This window comes from Pleuronectes platessa, chromosome 3 (genome assembly GCF_947347685.1).
Source record: "Pleuronectes platessa chromosome 3, fPlePla1.1, whole genome shotgun sequence".
NCBI lineage: Eukaryota > Metazoa > Chordata > Actinopteri > Pleuronectiformes > Pleuronectidae > Pleuronectes > Pleuronectes platessa.
This window is the reverse complement of record NC_070628.1, coordinates 30,401,689-30,421,500: the sequence shown is the minus strand read 5'-3', so window position 1 is coordinate 30,421,500 and position 19,812 is coordinate 30,401,689. Positions and strand designations below refer to the sequence as shown.

Below are 19,812 nucleotides of genomic sequence, written 5' to 3'. Positions count from 1 at the left end.
CAGCTTCTACTCTACCCAGAAGGGATAATGGTAGCACATCCCATCTTGCCAATTCATTTCTAAATGTCCCAAATATTTTTTTATAATTCGCCTGGTATAGCTGTGTTACCTGGGGAGTGAGTATGATCCCTAAATATCTGAAACCCTGTTTAGATCTGCGGAAGGATACTATATTATCGTCCCAGACACCATCATTGCTTCTGATTTACTAGGATTAACTTTATAACCGGATACTAAACAGGGCCGGGTCTAGACAGGCATGTATGAGGGGGCAGCCACAAATCTTGAGGGGGCATTGTGCCTAACCCTAACCCTATTTAGTTTGAGGGGGCACAACATTTATTTGAGGGGGCCAGGCCCCCTCTTGCCCCTGCCTAGACCCGGCCCTGATACTAAACCATATTCATTAAGATTTTGTAGAAGAGCCGGGACTGATTGAACGGGATTTTCAATAAACAATAATATGTCGTCCGCATATAGGGCTATTTTATGTTGTTCTCCACTCTCATCTCTTATTCCTTGTATAAGGGGGTTACTTCTAATCAATTCCGCAAGGGGCTCAATACTAAGAGCGAACAGGGCTGTCGAAAACGCGTCCCCCTGCCTTGTCCCCCTTCCCAGATCAAAGAAGTCGGAACATTGGCCATTAACTCTAACTCTTGACCTCGGACTCATATAAAAAACTTTAATCCAACTCAAAAAGGTTTCGTTAAAGCCCATATGAGCCATTGTTTGCTCCAAAAATGTCCAGTCCAGTCTATCAAATGCCTTCTCAGCATCTAAGCTAAGAAGCATTGATGGAGTCTTTCTACCAGAAGCAATAGATTGTAGATTTAGAGCTCGTCTGACATTATTAGTGCCCTGCCGCCCGGTTATGAACCCCGTTTGATCAGAGTTAACTAATTTCCGGATGTGTCTCTGTATTCTATTTGCCAAGATAGAGGTCAGGATTTTTAAATCCTGACATAGCAGACTTATCGGCCGATAACCCATACACTGAGTGGGGTCTTTTCCATCTTTGTGTATAACTGTGATAATTGCCTCTGTCCAAGTTTTTGGGGGGTCCCTTTCATCCAGTGCATAATTATATATTCGACAAAGAATTGGGGCTAGTTCATGAACAAAAACTTTATAATATTCCCCGGAGTATCCATCGCCTGCACTGTTATGGGAGAAGACAACATCTCAGTCTCATCCTGTGATAATCTATTCAATTGGATCGAGTCCAAGAGTTTTGTTATTTTCTCCTCCTTCCCTATCAATTCTTGACCTTCATATAGTTTTTTGTAGTATGCCGCCAACGTCTCTGCTACTTCTTTCGGTTGGGAGGTAATTCTATTTGTGTCGGGGTGTTTAATTTTAGGTAACACACGGTTCGATTGAGCTTTCCGTAACTGGAAAGCCAATAACCTACTTGCTTTATTCCCCATTTCATATTTTCTTTTCACAAATCTAAGCATTCCCTCTGCTTTATATGTGAGTAAATCATCAAATTTTTGTCTCTCCTGTTTTAATAATTCTAATGTATTCTTTTTCCTTGAAACTTTGTGTTATTTTTCTAACCTGGTAATTTCAGTCTCCAATTCAAGTCTCCTGGCTTCCCTTTGTTTTTTTACTCTCGATGTAATTTGAATAATATGTCCCCTCACAACAGCATTTTATGGCACCATCCCATAAAATAGATGGGGTAACCTCTCCGTTATCATTTATATTTATTTTCATCATAATGGTACCATGATCTGACAAAGTTATGGTTCTATCTTACACTCTGTTACTCTATGCACATCAGCCTTTGAAACAAGCAACATTTCTAATCTGGAGTAACTTCCATGAATTTGGGACATATATGTGTAGTCTATCTCTGGGATGATGATATCGCCATACATCAATCAGGCCCAATCCCTCCATCATTCCCAGAACAGTAGCTGCTTTTCTAGTTCGAGGTCCCTTCCCAGCAGGTAGTCGGTCCATACTTAAATTTAGTACACAATTATAGTCCCCCCCAACCACTATGATTCCCTTCCCTTCATCTGCCAGTTTGGAGGCTATTTTCTTTAAAAAAATGGGGCAATCCTCATTTGGTGCATACAGGTTCAACAATGTAAATCTATTTTCCCCAAGCGTACCTATCACCATAATATATCTGCCTTCCTTGTCTTTCAATATTTTTTCGCAATTAAAAAAAACATTCCATCTAAATAGGATAGCAACCCCCCTTTTCCTCCCTCCTCCATGAGATGCACTGTATATTTGTTCCACCCCGTCCCTCTTTAATTTCAGGTGTTCTGCCTCAGAGAGATGTGTCTCTTGTAACATTGCGGCTGAACATTGTAAAGCTTTGAATTGGTTAAGTATTTTCTTTCTTTTAATTGGATTTCCCAGACCCTTTATGTTGTAGCTAACTACAGTCAAACCATCAATATTACAATTCTTTTAATCCCTACTGTCATGATGCTTTGTAGTCAACTTATAAATATCAAGTACACCATCACCTGTTTTAAAAGTTCTATCAGTTGTACAGGAAGTAACACAAAAAAGAACAGAAACTATGTACAATTTCCAATAGAGAACAACAGAAATCATATACAACAACATGGCTTCCAAGTCCTGACTGGCCTATCTCCAGTGGTGGCCAATATAGAACTGGGCAGAGGGTGGCGGAAACCCTCCGGGATAATGTCACATTGTGCGGCAGACCCACTCCGTCGGGTAAACTGCTGCGGCCCTACAGTGGCTGGGTGTGAATCACCCATGAATCAATTGCAGCTGATGCCACAAACCAAAATGACCAAATAGTATGCTATTGTTACATTCTGGACTCAGCTAAGTGAAAGTCCAACAACACCACTGTAATTGGAGGTTAATAGGACCATTTAACTCTAGCCCATCTAAAAGTAAATTATTCATGGCTTCTCATAGCTGTCTAAATAAAATGGAAAAACCTTACTTTTTGCACAATATTCCCAGTTACTTCAAGGGAAGAAAAACCCTGCAGTCTTCTTCTGTAATCATGTTGACATTCCGCCCTCCCCGGTTGGCGACTCGGACCTGGATGTTGAAATCCTTAAGCACCGACGCTGCGTCCATCACTGTCTTGAAAGTTTTTTCCTCGGATCCCACCACCATCCTCAGCCGGGCTGGGTATATGCACTTCACTTTAACGTTTTTCTCCTTCAGCTGTTTCGCAATAAATCTGACCTTGGGGCGTTTCCTCTGCAGCTCCGGTGAGTAGTCATTATCAAAGTAAGTCTGCTTCTCACCCATCTTCACTGTGCGTTGTCTCCAGGCGTGTTGCAGGATCTGTTCCTTCACTGTGTAGTCCGCGAATTTAATTACGATGGAGCGAGGCGGGTCGTTTTCTTTCGGTTTTGGCATAAGTGCTCTATGCGCCCGGTCAATCCTGATGTCGGCTTCGGTTAGTGGCAGATCAGTCAGCACCTTCGGCAGTAGTTTTTTAATGAAGGCGGCCATGTCTCTCCCCTTGCTTCCTTCAGGAACCTGATACAGCCTTAGATTTTGCCTTCTGTGTCTGTTCTCAAGATCCTCACACCGTTCAAATAATTCCGCCTCACGTTGCAGCAGGAAGCCGATGGCTTTTCCGTGGGTTGCGGTGGTCTCCTCAGTAGTTGTTATACGCTCCTCTGCGTTAACGATCCTCTTTTCCAACTTTGTTAGTTGTGCACTTAAACCCTCAACTGATGTTTCAAGCCTTGTGAATGACTCCTTGGCTTGGCCTTTAAATTCCTTTACATCCATACTCATCTGCAGAATGTCCCCCCGTATTTCTCGGTTCGACTGGGCGATAGCTTGACACATCCCCTCAAAGTTACACACGGCAGCATCAGTAGTTTTGCTAGCGCCAGCTCCGTCGGGATCATCAGACTTGTTAGCATCCGCTGGTTCCGACGATTTTTCTTCTCCTTTGTGTCTAAACTGATATCTGGTGAGTTTGTCGTTAGCGCTCGTCTTTGTGATGTCATTAGACATGTTTTTGCTGAGTTTTGTTCAAATATCGGTTTGGTAAGTTGGTTAATCAGCCGAGCTCAAACTTTTGCGTCCTATATAAACATGGCGCCGCCGGAAGTCCCCTAAAAACCCTTTTAACAGGGTAAAAATACGTAGAAACCTCAGAGAGAGCCACATGTGAGGGATCCCTCTCCCATGACGGACAGAAGTGCAATAGATGCCACGTGCAGGAAAACATCATCCGGATTAAAGTTTTTAGCAGCATTGATGAGGATAAACATCCCGAAGGACAACCCCAACATGACATGCCAAGCAGTCCCGCTGCAATCACAGTCCATGGTCAGCAACCAGCAGGACCACGATCCACCATCCAGACCAGACGCCACTCCAGTCCTCAGTCACCGCCGCCCACCAGGACCCACCGCGGTCCTGGTCCACCGCCCGTACCCAATGTCAACGTGACATAGGGTCCCCCACCATCACCACGGTCAGCCCACATGACACAGAATCTGCCACACTGGATCCACCACCGCGACCCCCGGTGCGCGATCCACAAACCGCAATCCATGGTGCGGCCACAGAGGCCCTGGATCTGCGGGTGATAAAGCAAAGGGACTCCGGGGAAGGGGGATAGGGATGGAGAGGAGGAAGGAGAAGCTGGAAAAATAAGCTCTGTGTGTCATGTGTCATAAAATAGAACAAGTTACATTCTGCCGCACTAATTAGCTCTAACTATAAGCTTTATCAAAAAGGAAGGTTTTGAGCCTACTCTTAAATGAAAAGATGGTGTCTGCCTCCTGAACTGAAAGTGGTAGATTATTCCACAGCCGAGGGGCTTCATGGCTAAAAGCTCTGGCTCCTACTCTACTTTTAGAGACTTTAGGGACGACAAGTATGCCTGAATTCTGGGAGCGGAGTGCTCTAGTGGGTTTATAAGGTACTAACAGCTCTTTAAGGTAAAAAGGCGCTATATTATTAAGGGCCTTGAAGGTGAGGAGGAGAATTTTTTATTATATTCTAGATTTAACTGGAAGCCAGTGTAGCGATGCTAATACTGGAGAAATGTGCTCTCTTTTCTTTGTCCTCGCCAGGACACGTGCTGCGGCATTTTGGACAAGCTGTAGAGTCTTTAACGACTTACTGCTGGAGCCTGATAATAATGAATTACAATAGTCCAGTCTCGATGTAACAAAGGCGTGGACTAGTTTTTCTGCATCTTTTCGCGAAAGGACATGTCTGATTTTTATGATATTACGCAAGTGGAAAAAGGAGGTCCTAGAAATTTGTTTTAAGTGACTATTAAAGGATAAATCAGGATCGAAGTCATGTCATGTTATAGACAGAGTAATATTCCTAGATAGAGCTGCTCCATCCCAAGTGGGATGAACGCCGTCTCTCCTAATAAGACAAGGTTTTCTCAAAAAAGTTAGCCAATTATCTATAAAGCCCACACCGTTTACAGGACACCACTTCGACAGCCAGCGGTTAAAAGACAACATGCGGCAAAACATGTCATCACCTGTTGTGTTAGGGAACGGGCCAGAGAAAACTACTGTGTCCGACATCGTTTTTGCGAAAGCACACACCGACTCAACATTCACTTTAGTGACCTCCGACATGCGAAGCCGGGAGTCATTGCTGCCGACGTGAATTACGATTTATTGTATTTGCGTTTAGTTTTAGCCAGCAGCTTTAGTTTAGGCTCTTTAATCGTGGGCTTTTTAAGACTAGCACTATGCCCCCTCCGGACCGTCACCCAGCTGCCCTGGGCTCCCTGCTGCACGGGACTAGTCAGGGGGCTGCTAGTTAAGGCTAAGCTACCTGACAAGCCATAATCCCTTTATATTTGAGTTGAAGTGACAACAAATCAAAAGTTAAAGAAATTCCCTCAGGCAGTCTTTAGATATGACATTTAAGAGGCCAAAAACATTATTTTCCAGGCCGATGTGACTTTTACCTTTCTCCACCGAAATCCTAGTCAGTGAGTCTAAGTAAATTATGCCAGATGTAGCGACAGGCCGTCCTCACTTTCACGCGAGTCCAAATTAACACTTGTACCCAATTTGAAGACAAGCTGATCTTGAGATATCAAAGCTCAAGTGAATCTACAACCCTTGAGTACAAGTTAATGTTTGTACCTGGTCTTGCGTACAGATGGACAACTAAAAATCCTAATGAAATTGACAAAATGTGCAAACGAGACGCAAAAATCAAGTCAACCCTCAAAAAGGGTTTGGTTTTGCATGTGCTGACCACAGACGGCTGCTGTCTCTTTATCCTTCCCGACTGATTCTTCTCTAGTTTTGTGTTCTGCTAGTGTCCTTGTCACTATTGGTAGCATGAGGCGTTATCTGCAGCCCAATCAGGTTGCACAGGTTGTCCTGCTCCTCCAGGAAGGCATATCCATACGTTCTGTTGAAAGAAGGCTTGCTGTGTCTCCCAGCATAGTCTCAGGAGCATGGAGGAGTTACCAGAAGACCGGAAGTTACAGCTGGACACGGCCGTAGAAGGCCATCAACCCAGCAGCAGGACCAGTATCTGCTCCTTTGTGCAAGGAGCACTGCCAGAGCCCTACAAAAAGACCTCCAGTAGGCTACAGGTGCCATGTTTCTGACCAAACTGTCAGAAACAGACTCCATGAGGGTGGCATGAGGGCCCGACGGCCTCTAGTGGGACCTGTGCTCACAGCCAAGCACCGTCCAGCTTGATTGGCATTTGCCACAGAAAACCAGAATTGGAAGGCCCACCAATGGCACCACTTTCTCTTCACAGATGAGAGCCGGTTCACACTGAGCATGTGACAGGTGTGAAAGAGTCTGGAGAATATGTGGTGAACGTCATGCTTACTGTAACAACATCATGCGGCCTGAGTGTGTAGGCAGTTCCTTGATGGAGAAGGGATTGATGCCATTGACTGGTCCTCTCATTGCCGTCATCTAAATTAATTGAGCGCCTATGGGAAATTATGTATCAGTGCATCCCACGCCACCAAGTACCACCACAGACTGTTCAGGAGCTCACTGATGCCCTGATCAAGGTCTGGGAGGAGATCCCACTAGACACCATCCTCCAACTCATCGGGAGCATGCCCAGACATTGTCGAGTGTGCATACAGGCACATGGGGGCCATGCACAGTACTGAGTAATATTGAGTTGCTTTGATCGAAATCACCTAAGTTGGATCACCCTGTCAACTTCTTTGGTTTTCAGTATAATGTTGTATACAATTCTCAATGGGTAATGAATTTGGTTTCCACTGATGATTGTTTAATCATTTTGTTCTAAACAAATTATAGAATGTACATCAGTAAATATTTTCAACTTGAACAATTCGTTAATCAGGATCTGATTTAAGTGTTCCCTTAATGTTTTTGAGCAGTGTATTTAGTTATTAATTGATGTCGGAACATGAATCACAATCGCTCTGGTCAATTAAACCCAGATGCTCTGCCTTCGCGTGGTGAAGCTGAACTACATGCGCACAAAATCTTGGACTTTTATTCAATGTGTTTAAATGTGTACCTCATACATCAAATCAAACAAATACAAAGTAAACTTCAAGTGCAGTACAGGGCCTAATCACGTGATTAGTGTTGGATTTTATTGTTAAAACTTAAAGTGAGTGTAGACCGGGGGGGAGTAGGGAGGGAAGACACTCCAACAACCAATACTCCAGCATGCAAAAGGTGGCCGGAGCTACATAATGAACGTAGCATAAACTTGTAATTTAACATTTTTGTAACTCCAATCGCGAACCGACTAAATCACAATGCATTTTAGAATTGATAAATTCCCCACCTTTAACTGCTCAGTTGTTGTGCGGTCATTCAATAAACTGAACGTTCATGGCAAATATTATGGTTTACTAAACAAGGACTGTTTTCCAAAGCAGAGACAATTAGGAAAATTTTATTAACTTTCTCATTCTATGAACATCATCATATCATTTATGTGTGGTAAACAATATATTTCCTGCGGTCAAAATATCAATGTACAGATCCAAGCTAACTGTCTCCTGCTATATGTGAACCATTTCTAATAATTTACCTTCCAGTGGGAGCCTATTTGCTGAGAGTCACAGATACAGTGAGGAAATCAGAAAGTGCTGCGAGACAGACAAACTCTGTGTTGGTTGGGATCCAGTACAAGTACAGTATAAACTCCAGCAGAGAAGATCCTCATGGCTCCGGCTGTGTACCACCAAAGCATTTATATAGTAAAAGGTGAAGGAAACAAGACAGTATATGCCAATCTACACAAGTAAAAATGTATCGCTAACTTTCAATTTGAAATCTTCACTGGACCAGGACACTGAGATAAGGCGTTAAAGGGAATTGCTAAGTCACCATAAACTAAACATAAGTTCAACGTTTCTGTCCAGAGGTTGCATCCCTAGCGGATTCAGTTGAAGACTAGCGACAGTGACATTATAATTCTAATTCATAAAATTCTCTAAACAAAGCCACATTTAAAGAATTTTAAAATTAATTACAATGTGAAACTTTTAGCAATCTGTTTTAAAACAAGTGCTTATATTCAATCTGTTGAGCAGAACTTTTTTCTGTCTCAGAGGATAGTTCAGATTCGTTACTGGGTCTCTTCCTCAGTACAAATTTCAGGATGGCTCTTTTGCTGGTGTGTTTTTAGGTTTCTAATCCAGGCAAATCCTCTGCCACACATCCCACAGCTGTACGGTTTCTCCCCAGTGTGGACTCGCTGATGTTTCCTCAGGTTCCCAGCCTCGGAGAACATCTTCCCACATGTTGAGCAGCTGAAAGGCTTCTCCCCTGTGTGGATACGCTGGTGGATCTCTACCTTCTTTGGCCGGTTAAAAGCTTTGCCACAGTAACTGCAAACGAACAGTCTTTCCTTGGTGCTAGTCCGATGATGTACTGAGCTGCTATCGCTGAAGGGTAGGGACAGCAGAAAACCAGTGCCGTAACGCGCACCGCCATCCACCCTTGACGAGGTCGATGGGAAATCAGCTGCCGCCATCGAGTATGAACAAGACAGCCTTTGTCCTTCCACCACAACCCCTGAGGGCTCATCGAAAAACTCCTGAACCAACGGGTTTGCACTTTTATTGTCACGCAACCGGTCAAACTGTGAGTCCCTGCTGTCATCGATATACTGCTGTGGGTTTATGGTTTCTTGCATGGAGTCTTTATCCTCAACAGAATTACTGAGTTCACAGTTAAGAAGAGGAGAGGAGTGACTGACCTCCACTCCTCTGCTGTTGTTGCAGTTTCTGCCTGTAGGCCTGGTCCTGCTGATTTGGATCTGGGTATCCTGCTCTTCAAGCCTCAGTCTCTCTCCAGAAACTCCACGATGGACACATTTCAGCACTCCTTCAAAGAGACAACATGGAGCAAAGGATAGAGAAAAAAGATTTATACACTATCTCTTGATTGTCTCATTTTAGTCAGTAGAACTAAGATTAACTGAATTGACAAATAACTAAAAATGTATCTATGATCTGCCTTTACAGAGCAATTGTTCAAACCGTTCAACAGTGTACATTATTAAATTATATATATATTAATTCATTGAGTCAGTCCAACCTGATCCCCCCCCCTCCTTCTTACTCACACAGCGACCAAGCTGACTTCTCTGACCCGCTAAAGTTTGATTGTCGATTTGTTTGTAACCACCGCCAGATTATCAACACTGATCAACAAATGATGACCGATCATTTTCTTAAAAGGAGTAAAATCTTTCCTCATAGCTGTGCATATTCATTCTTATACGTTTTTCTTGAAAATACAGAATAAAGGCATTTACCAATGTCTAAGCAGCACAGTACAGTGTCAGGCACAAAGTAAGTTAATTGGTATAGCTCCTAGGGGGGGGGGGGTGGGGGGGGTGGTAACGTTACACAAAAATCACGGTTTGGTGGGTTCCTCGGTTTAAGAGGTCACGGTAAGGTACGTTTTCGATACGGTAGAAACAAGGAACAGAAAACAAACTGATTTTATATTTGTTTTTATTCAACCCAATAGTTTGATTAAAAGAATAAACATTTATAAATATACTCTGGTCGACAGGCATTCATAACATGGCACATCAATAAGAGCTTTAGTAGGTAGTAGCATCCAGCTAGTGCAAACATTGCTTTCCCTTTTGTAGTGCAAATTTTAGCAAAACGTTGGGTTGGCAACTATTTGACCATAAATCAACAAACAATTTCACATTTAAACAGGTTTATAAAACAACATTCTATGGAGGACCATACATAACGTAAGTATAAATAAATAAATGTATAAATAAATACATAAATAAATAAATAGATAAAAAAGGAAATTAATTAATTAATACAAAAATAAATAAATAAATAAATACGTTAATAACAGAAATGTCTAAATAAATGTCTTAAATATATTTGCACATTTATTTATTTATTCCCTGATTTATATTTCGATTTCAGTGTCCTTATGCTAATGAGAAAGGTGGGCCTAACCGTAGTCTCATGCAGGATTGGTCACAGGAGTGTAATGATCCAGCCCTACTACTTCTGCCTCTCCATGCTGACTGGTGTCCAGTAGCTGTTTGCAGCGTTGAGCCAGTTCACACTTAAAATGAAATAGTTCAAGTTCAGAGGGTTAGTTAAGGTTATTTTTTATTGGGATGATTTAGGTGTCAGTAGTCCTGTCTGTGAGCGTCACGTATGGTGTTGTACTGAGCACAAGGAGACAGCAGAGAGGAGGAGGAAACAGAAACTCCAGCTCGGTACAAACCACCTGCAGCTTCTGCTCTGCCCATGAAGCAGCTGATCTCTGAGCAGATGTGACCAGAGAAACTCTGTGTTTCCACTGTTTCCACTGTTCTACAAAGTCACTGAGCGGCTGCTTCACGGTGATGAGTTCAGGTCTCAGTAGAGATGAGCCGGATACTCAGCTGAAACGAGTATCCGGTACGGATAAAGCACTTTTGCCGAGCACGAGTATTATACGAGTAATACGAGTCAATATCTGTGCTCGGACAGAATGAAAATCCTCACACAGCGTCACAGCGCTCCTCCCCTTCACACACCGCTCTGCTCACTCACTCACAGAACAGCTCTCTGTCTCTCAGGTCTTTTCCGTCAGGTCTTTTCTTCAGCTTGAAGTTTGTACTTACTTATTAACCAGTAGAGTTCTGTTAAACTTGGGTTCGTTCAGACGTGTCTCAGCCTGTCGGAGATTTTTTTTTTCTTCTTTTAAACAGTTTTTTTTTTTACTTCACGGATTGATTGAGAGAGTCTCTCTCTCTCTCTCTCTCTCTCTCTCTCTCTCTCTCTCTCTCTCTCTCTCTCTCTCTCTCTCTCTCTCTCTCTCTCTCTCTCTCTCTCTCTCTCTCTCTCTCTCTCTCTCTCTCTCTCTCTCTCTCTCTCTCTCTCTCTCTCTCTCTCTCTCTCTCTCTCTCTCTCTCTCTCTCTTCTCTCTCTCTCTACTCTCTCTCTCTCTCTCTCTCCTCGGCCCGCCTTTCTCATTAGCATAGGGACACTGAAATCGAAAAATAAATAAATCAGGGAATAAATAAAAGTTGAAATAAAAATAAAAATTCTAAAATGTAGAAATAAATGCAGAATTAAATGAATCAATGTCTTATAAAACATTTCCACATTTATTTAAGGACACTGAAATCGAAAAAATAAATCAGGAAATAAATAAATAAATGTGCAAATATATTTAAGACATCTATTTAGACATTTCTGTTATTAACGTATTCATTTATTTATTTCTGTATTAATTTATGTTCTTTTTTATTTATTTGTACATTTATTTATTTATACTTAAGTCATGTATTGTCCTCCATAACATTCGCATAAACGTGAATTACTAACCGAGTTAAGGCTGAATTATAGTCCTGCTGCATCGACGGACTCGTTTTGGTTTATACTTCTCTAACGTGCTGCGCGTGTTGCAACGCAATTCACCGCCAGAACCCTAGGCGGAGTAACATTTTTTTTCAAAGACAAAACACACAAAGAAGAGACGTCTTCTTCTTCGTCGACTGTTTATTTACATCGCCACTCCGGCTCCTCATAGCCTATTTCTGGCGGACAAATCGGCCAGTCAGTGACGGGTTATACAAGTGGTCATACTTTCGGATCTCTTCTGCCAAGTGCTCTTCTATTTGCTCCATATTCGTTCTTCTAAATCTTCCGTGATTTCCGCGTATTGTGGGGCATGAAACCGGAAATTAGACTCCGGACGGGATGTAGTAAGCAGACCAATCACAAGCCTTGCGGGCGGCGTGAGGCTCGCGTCGTTTTGTCGTATAGTATGAGAGCGTATGCTTGCTTATATTTTGAGCGTATTTCTTTAAAAGCATATAAATTATTTAAAACTCAGCGTATGAACGACATTAAAATATGAATATAACACATTTCCATGACTTTTCCAAAACTTTTGGGATTTTTTTTTTTTCATGACTTTTCCATGTTTTCCATGACTGTAGGTACCCTGTAAATACATAAGAGACCATGTAAATACCCATTGAGGTGCAGCATGTTAAAAGTTAACTGATTCTAAACTGCACCATTATTCTATTGTAAGATTATCATCATTAATTACAGCTCTGAAAAAAAATTAGGCGACCACTCCCACAAATTTTTCTTATATCAGCATCTCTACGTGTATGGGATAGCTATTCCATTTCAGTGCCTGTTGAATTCCAAAACAGGCAGACTTGATTCTACTGAATGAGGTACTGATTAGGTGATCAGCTGAACCAAATCTTATTCAATGAAGAAAAGTATCAAAAAAACAGTGCTGTGGTCATCACTATCCCCTTGCAATAAGACCAGCTGGATGACAGAAACAGTGCTATTGGTACCTAAAATCAATGAGAAGCAAAGAAGAGCCAGGCTGAGGTTTGCAAATGACCATAAGGATTGGACCATAGTGGACTGGAGTGAGGTCATCTTCTCTAATTAGTCAAATTTTCAGCTTTTCCCAACAATTGGTGGTCTATTGGTTAGACGGAGACCTGTAGAAGCTTACAAGCCACAGTGTCTCGCACCTACTGTGAAATTTGGTGGAGGATCGGTGATGATCTGGGGGTGCTTCAGCAAGGCTGGAATTGTCTTTGTGAAGGATGCATGAATCAAGCCAAGTACAAAGTTGCCCAGGAAGAAAACTTGCTTCCTTCTGCTCTGACAATGTTCCCCAACTCTTGAGGAGTGGGTTTTCCAGCAGGACAATGCTCCATGCCACAGAGCCAGGTCAGTTAAGGTGTGGATGAAGGACCACCAGAGCAGGACCCTGTCATGGCCAGCCCAATCTCTAGAACTGACTCCCAATGAAAACCTTTTTCTTTGCATTATTCGAGATGTGAAGACTCTATAATTTTTTTTTTTTTTGACCGGTGGTCATTTGTGGCAAATAATTGCTATAAAAGGACAATATTTTTATTTTAAATGTTGTCAGTAGTTTATATGATAAAACTAAAATACATTTTATTCAAACACATACCAAAAAAATGCAAAACCAGAGAAACTGATCATTTTGGTGGTCTCTTTCAGAGCTGTATATGTTTTTTAATTTCTTCTAAATAATTTACTTGTCCACATTGTACGCAGAGAGGGTTGACCCTGCTGACACCAACAATGTCTCCGCTGTGGAGAACACTCAAAATTCTGTCTGACAGGCTTGGATTGGGCCTTGATCTTCTCGGCCCGGGTTAAAGTATGAAAATTAAGTCTGTTGTCATGATGAAACTCTCCTGGTTTCCCCTATTCCCTTTTTCTCTGGTTAATTCTCACCACATATTTCACTCTTCCTGGAGATTAAAGAGCCTCCTAAAACACAAATAGGGGTGTGCGATATTAGGACAACTTGAGATAGATAACGTTGTTTAATATCGCAATGTGGATATGTCTTGTGAATAATAAACATAAACAGTACCTGGCTATGGAAGCAGAGATCACAGACAGGAGAAGGCACACAGCAAGATAATCAGCACCACCGAGGAGGAGGCAAAGCGTGATTTGACGGAATCATTTCCCCTGAGCAAACTCCCCACACACACACACAATCGAATACATCTCCTGAACTCAGAGACTACTCAAAGATCACTTGTTATCTGGAGTCCTTATAACCCTTTGTTTAATTAATGGACATTCATTTTCAGATTATGACTCTGAAACTGAATTTAATTTCTATTGATATTTTTGGTGGTAAGTCTTCGATGTTTGCTTATTACTCGTACTTCTTTGATTCGATTGTTATTTGACTTTTAATTGGATATCAATTGATAAACTGAGTCCCTTTTTGTAGCTATCCGGGTTAGCTCTCCAACTGTGACATATTTTAGTTAATTGACAGATTAACCATACAGGACCAAAACTCCGTTTTTCGAAAATTCTGAAAAAGCAAACTTTCCATCAGTATTCTGTCTGTACTCACCATCATCTCCTATAAGTGGCACGTCCACCGTTTCTTCATTGCAAGACATTTTTGCTTCCACCTTCTCTTCCTTTACCAGCATTGCATCTGGCTCCACCAGTTCCACATCTGGAGACTGCACAACAGAGGAAGTTTACCAGTCTGTCAACAAGAGCACGTCAGAATAGCTTCCCAGTACAATCACGCGGTGTGCTTACCATACTTTGGATGTTGCCAGAAGGGTTTGCCTGGCGTGTAGCAGTTCTGTCAGACCACAGAGTGATATCCATCTGCCGCTCAAACACTCCACCTAACCAAAAACCAGACAAATGTGTATGTATGTATGTATTATATATATGTTATATCTCTCTCTCTCTCTCTCTCATACTTTAAGTAGTTTTGAAACCAGTACTTTTACACTTTTACTTAAGTAAAAAGCTTGAGTTGATACTTCAACTTCTACAGAACTATTTTTAAACCCTAGTATCTATACTTCTACTTGAGTAATGGATGGGAATACTTTTGACACCTCTGGCTAAATGACATGTAAGGCAATACGGTGTCATCTTCAAACACACTGTGTTAACAACGCACTGTGCTCAAAATGGTCACACACCATCTGTAAACGTAGACATCTTCAGTGTTTGCTTTTTTAAACTTTTCAACCAGTAAACAAACACAGGGGAAAAGACATATGGGCACACCAGCTGGAAAAACAGCTACAGATTTTGACATTGCTGTACTTAAGAAAATGTATGCTGTGGTCTGGTGCTATACAATTAAAACTGAATGAATCGAATAGACCCTTTTCACGGCAGCCATTTTGACATGAACCAGTAGTTTAATACAAGCCTAACCCACTAATTAAAGCAGTGCTTTAATTAATGCGATTAGTAACACTTGTGTTGGCCTAATATTTCATATCAAAATGACTGCCGCAAAGATGGTGTATTGAACATTCTCTCTTATCTCACCGGTGGACGGTGAGGACTCCCGGCGCCTGTCGCCGCAGTTTATCTGCACCCTCGGTCGGGTACTGTTCGTGGAGCTCTCTCGGAGCCTCCGCTCGGCGTTCCCTCTCGCCATCTTCAGTTCAAGTAGGTGCAGTTTCCTCTTCAGGGATTTGTTCTCTCTATGACATTGGGACATCTGCAAACTAACCACGGCATAATCATCGTCAACCAGCTTACAGATCTCCGCCACGGCAGCGTTAGCCAGGACTTCCATGATGGAGGCCAGCTGGGTCTGGAAGGCCAGACGGCTGGACATTGTTCCCGCGGTCAGTGGCTCGCTGGCTGCTCAGTCGGTGAAATACAGTTTAACTCCTCTGGTGGGGATAGGAAATGTGGTTGTTGGTTAAACCATAACAGCAGTGATGGAAAACTATCGTTCTAAATGTTTGCAGGTAACGATTGCTACGCTGTGATGGCCTCTCCTCTGCCGATAAGCTCCGCCCCAAAACAGATGGCGTCATATCCGGTTAAATAAACGTTAAAGTGCCGGAGAAGGATTTATTTCCAGCTTCTTTCATTCATTGTTTTTACAGTAAAACAGGATACATAACAAGATCAGAACCAAAAGAAAATGTGTATATAAATGTTTTTTTGTACATACATTGGTCTTTGCTTTTAATGTTTAATTTTAATGTCATGCTTAACTGTGTTTATTTACAGATTATTCATTAATATAAAACTTACCATATAAAGTTAGAATATGTGAAATAAAGGAAAAGGGTAAGCCCATGCAATTATGCTTTGCAGGTATTGATGTCATCTTGTGTTACCTGTAATGGTCTAAATCATTGTTCTTCAACAGGGGGGCCGCGACCCCTAGGGGGTCTACTGAGGTACTGCAGGAGAGTCGAAACATTTTTGGTTGATAAGAGATTTTTTTAATATATTTTTTAATTTGTAATCTTTCCCCCACAAATTTAAATGTCTTTAAATACACATTAACATGAATCCAATATATTGTAGCGAACCGATAAATGGAGGCAGGAGACGTTATCTTTCAGTCAGCAATGCACACACTGCAGCTCTGAAACCATGCACATGGTTATAATAAAAACATGAAAATATGAACCTGTGTATTATTTGAATAACTTAGTATTGATTGCACAATAACAGGGTAGCTATGCTTATACATGACACTAGGCCCAGTTTAATATAAAACACAATTTTATACAATGTATATAGTAGGGGGTCCTTAGCATGAAAACCTTTTTTTTTGTCTAAACAGGTTCACATGGAATGCCTTTTGCATGCACAAATTCATTATTGTCGATGGAGATGCTCACAACCAAAAGCAACACTGTCACAGCATATATTTGTTACGATACACCTATCTTTTCAAGTGTGTCTGCAGTGTACAGAGATGAAAAAAACATTTTTTTTCCAATGCAGGAAGCACACGACAGGTCAAATACGTGTCGAGTACCTCTGAAAGATGCCCAGCTGTTTCAAAGTAGAGGTGGTTCTGCAACAGAATCTCTGTTTTTTAATACTCATTCATTTTTACTTTTAATAGGTAAAAAATGTCTTGATCCTCTCTGAAACGTTTTATTTCCTTAAGCTCTTGGATTGTGAAAGTTTCATTTTTTTATTTTTCAAGAGGGGGATGCACACAGACTGGACAAGGTTTGCATTAAATCCATGAGTAGAGCAACTGAGAGAGCTTTACAAAGGAAATCCATTTATCTTTATCTTTACTTTTTGGGTAATTTAGTTGGTTTAGTTTAGTCAGTTTTTTCTAAGTGGTTTTGGTTGCTTAATAACAGCGTGTGAAACAATAGCAGCCTCTGAGAGCAGTGTAGCTTAAGTTTTCTCGAGCCCCAGTCTGATTTGCATGGCAAAAAAAAAAAAATTGAATGTAACACATCAGTCCACCTACTGGAGTGCAAATTATGAATGACGATAGTGATACACTAGACTAGGTTTTATTGTTTGAAAAGAGTTTCTTTATTCTTTGTTAGCAGGTTGACTTCCTCATTTAACTATGAAATACAAAATATCAAAACCTCCCAAAAATGTTTCAAGTAATTTTGAAAATAAATTGAGGCTCAGTTTCATGGATCTCAATGTGTGTGTATACTGGAAAAGAAATGTCAGAATTTCAGAACTTGCCTGAATTTCTTGCAGACATACAGCTGCAATCAGAAATATTCAACCCCCTCTCCTCAAAAGACATTATAGTGCTGTTGATGACAGATAATGACAATAAATGTCAAAAACCCTCCTTAAACAACAAAAGATATTTATTGATACATATGAGTTATTTTGACAACAGAAATTGACTTAACTTTGAAGTTCAAATGAAAAATGTATCTCATTTAACACATGTCCATGTGCAGTGTTATTCGACCCCCAGCTTCAGTACTTTGTGGCGCATCCTCTAGCTTTTATAACTTCTAACAAACGTTTTTGGTAAGTGCGGACAAGCTTCTTAAACCTCTCGATCAGAATCTTTGCGCAATTTACATGTGCAAAAGCCTCTAGCTCAGTGATGTTTGATGGCTTCCGTGCTGCAACTGCCTTCTTTACATCCCACCAAAGATTTTCAATCAGATTTAAATCTGGTGTTCCAGGATCTTTTTCTCAACCAAGCTTTGCTTAACTTGGAGGTGGGCTTTGGATCCTTGTCTTACTGGAAAGTCTTAATTGGTCAACAGAAGGCATCACATTCCTCTTTAAAATGGCCTGGTATTTCTGAGAATCCATGATGCCAGCTACAAGATCAAGATTGCCAGTTCCTACCGCAGAAAAACCATCCAACATCATCAATAACCCACCATCAGGCTTGACCTTGGGGATGGTATTCTTATGGTCATAAGCCTGGCCTTTCGCACGCCAAACATACCACTGGTCCATATGTCCAAATAGTTCCAGTTTGGTTTCATCAGTCCATAGAATTGTCACCGAAAACTCAGTCGTCTTATCCAAATTCCTCCTGGCATATTCTAGTCATCTTTTAATGTTCCTTGTGGTCAAGAGCTGAGTGCCATGAAGTCCTTGTTTATTCAGTGCACGTCTTAGAGTTGCCATTGAAGCACTTGTACCAGCCTTTATCAGGTCATCCTTTAGGTGTCTTGCAGTCACACGGGGGTTTCTCTTAGTTTTTCTGACTAAGTTGCTGAGGGCCCTTGATGAAATGTTGGGCTTTCTTCCACGGCCAGGCAGGTTTGAAGATGCTCCATGAGTTCTAAACTTCCTAATAATGCTCCCAATGGTGTCTCTTGGAATATACATTTTTGGGAAATCATCTTATACTCAAGGCCCTTCAGGTTTGATGAAATAATTTCCTCTCTCAGCTTTTGTGGAAGTTCCTTTGTCTTTCCCATGGTTGCAACTCACCTTGAATACCTTCAAGAGTGGGGTTTATATATGCATCACAGCTGAAGCAAATGAAGGATCATTATGGAGTTCCCAAAGGCTTAAATAGGTTTCAATTCCACTTTAGGCCATACAAACGGTCAGACAGCTTTTAAAACAACAATATTATATAGGGGTTAAATAATTGTGACATGGTTATCTTATCTATACTGTTACACACAAATACTACATCATGCATTTTCTGTGTTGATTTTATGTATCACTCAACTCATAAAGAAGTCATCCGAAGCAGAATCTTGCTCTTTGAAAAAACGGTAATTTATGAATCCTTAAAATCTTTGGCGGGTTGAATATTTCTGATTGCAACTGTATATATTCAGCTCCCATAAACTCATATCTTCTAAAATGCTGCTATTTTTTGTGCAATAATTCAAAGTTCACCACTCAAGCACATTTTTAATATTACCAGTGTCAAGTTTACATTACTCTTACTTGCCTTCATATTTGAACATTGAGCTGGGAGAAACACAATTTCGTTTAGCTGTGCATCTCTTTAGGTATGATCTAGATGAAAATAAAGTTCACTTTGACTTTAAATGTTCGCTGTTATCCTCCTGCGTTCACACGTGGATCACAACGGACATTTAGGCTAAAAACACAGTGTAAATGACCTTGTTTCAATTTGAATTTGAATGTTGGAGCTTTCAGACATTTGGATGACACCACAGGAGCAGTATGGAGGCATTTTATGTTTTTATCTGGTGTTTTTACACGTTTAAAGAATTGGTCACCATTTACTTCAACTGCATTGTATTTGGCTGAAACGCTGTTTACCCCTGAAACTCGAATTTTTTTGTGAACTCTTCACCCACCCCTCCATCGACATAGTTGTGAGAAGATAATGAGTGGATTTCAATTTTTGGGTGAACTATCCTTTAATCTGTGTCTTCTAGTTGTATGGCACCTGGGTTAAGACATATCAAAGTGGATGCTTTCCAAAGCTCTTCCTTTCTTTTCCAAGGGCTTTACTTTTGAGCCCCAGTGGAGTGATTGTAACAAAACAATTCATTTCAACAAGATTGTGAGGAGCCTATCCAGCATTTTCACACCATATTTCCTACATATTTAATTGTCATTATAATTGTATTTAT

At 41.1% G+C, this 19,812-nt stretch overlaps 1 protein-coding gene across 2 annotated transcripts in view; it reads right to left on the bottom strand.

Annotated features, from left to right (window-relative positions):
• The window catches only part of si:ch211-89o9.6 (zinc finger protein 768), a 32,770-nt gene extending 16,957 nt beyond the window's left edge, over window positions 1–15,813 (bottom strand). For both annotated transcript variants that reach the window (XM_053419163.1, XM_053419164.1), the window contains exons 1-4: window positions 15,308–15,813; window positions 14,552–14,643; window positions 14,355–14,469; window positions 9,187–9,314 (exon numbers count right to left, since the gene is read on the bottom strand). In XM_053419163.1, coding sequence (XP_053275138.1) covers window positions 9,187–9,314; window positions 14,355–14,469; window positions 14,552–14,643; window positions 15,308–15,602 — 630 coding nt within the window. In that variant the 5' untranslated portion in view covers window positions 15,603–15,813. The remainder of the gene's footprint in view (window positions 1–9,186; window positions 9,315–14,354; window positions 14,470–14,551; window positions 14,644–15,307) is intronic.
• Between the last annotated feature and the right edge of the window lie 3,999 nt (window positions 15,814–19,812).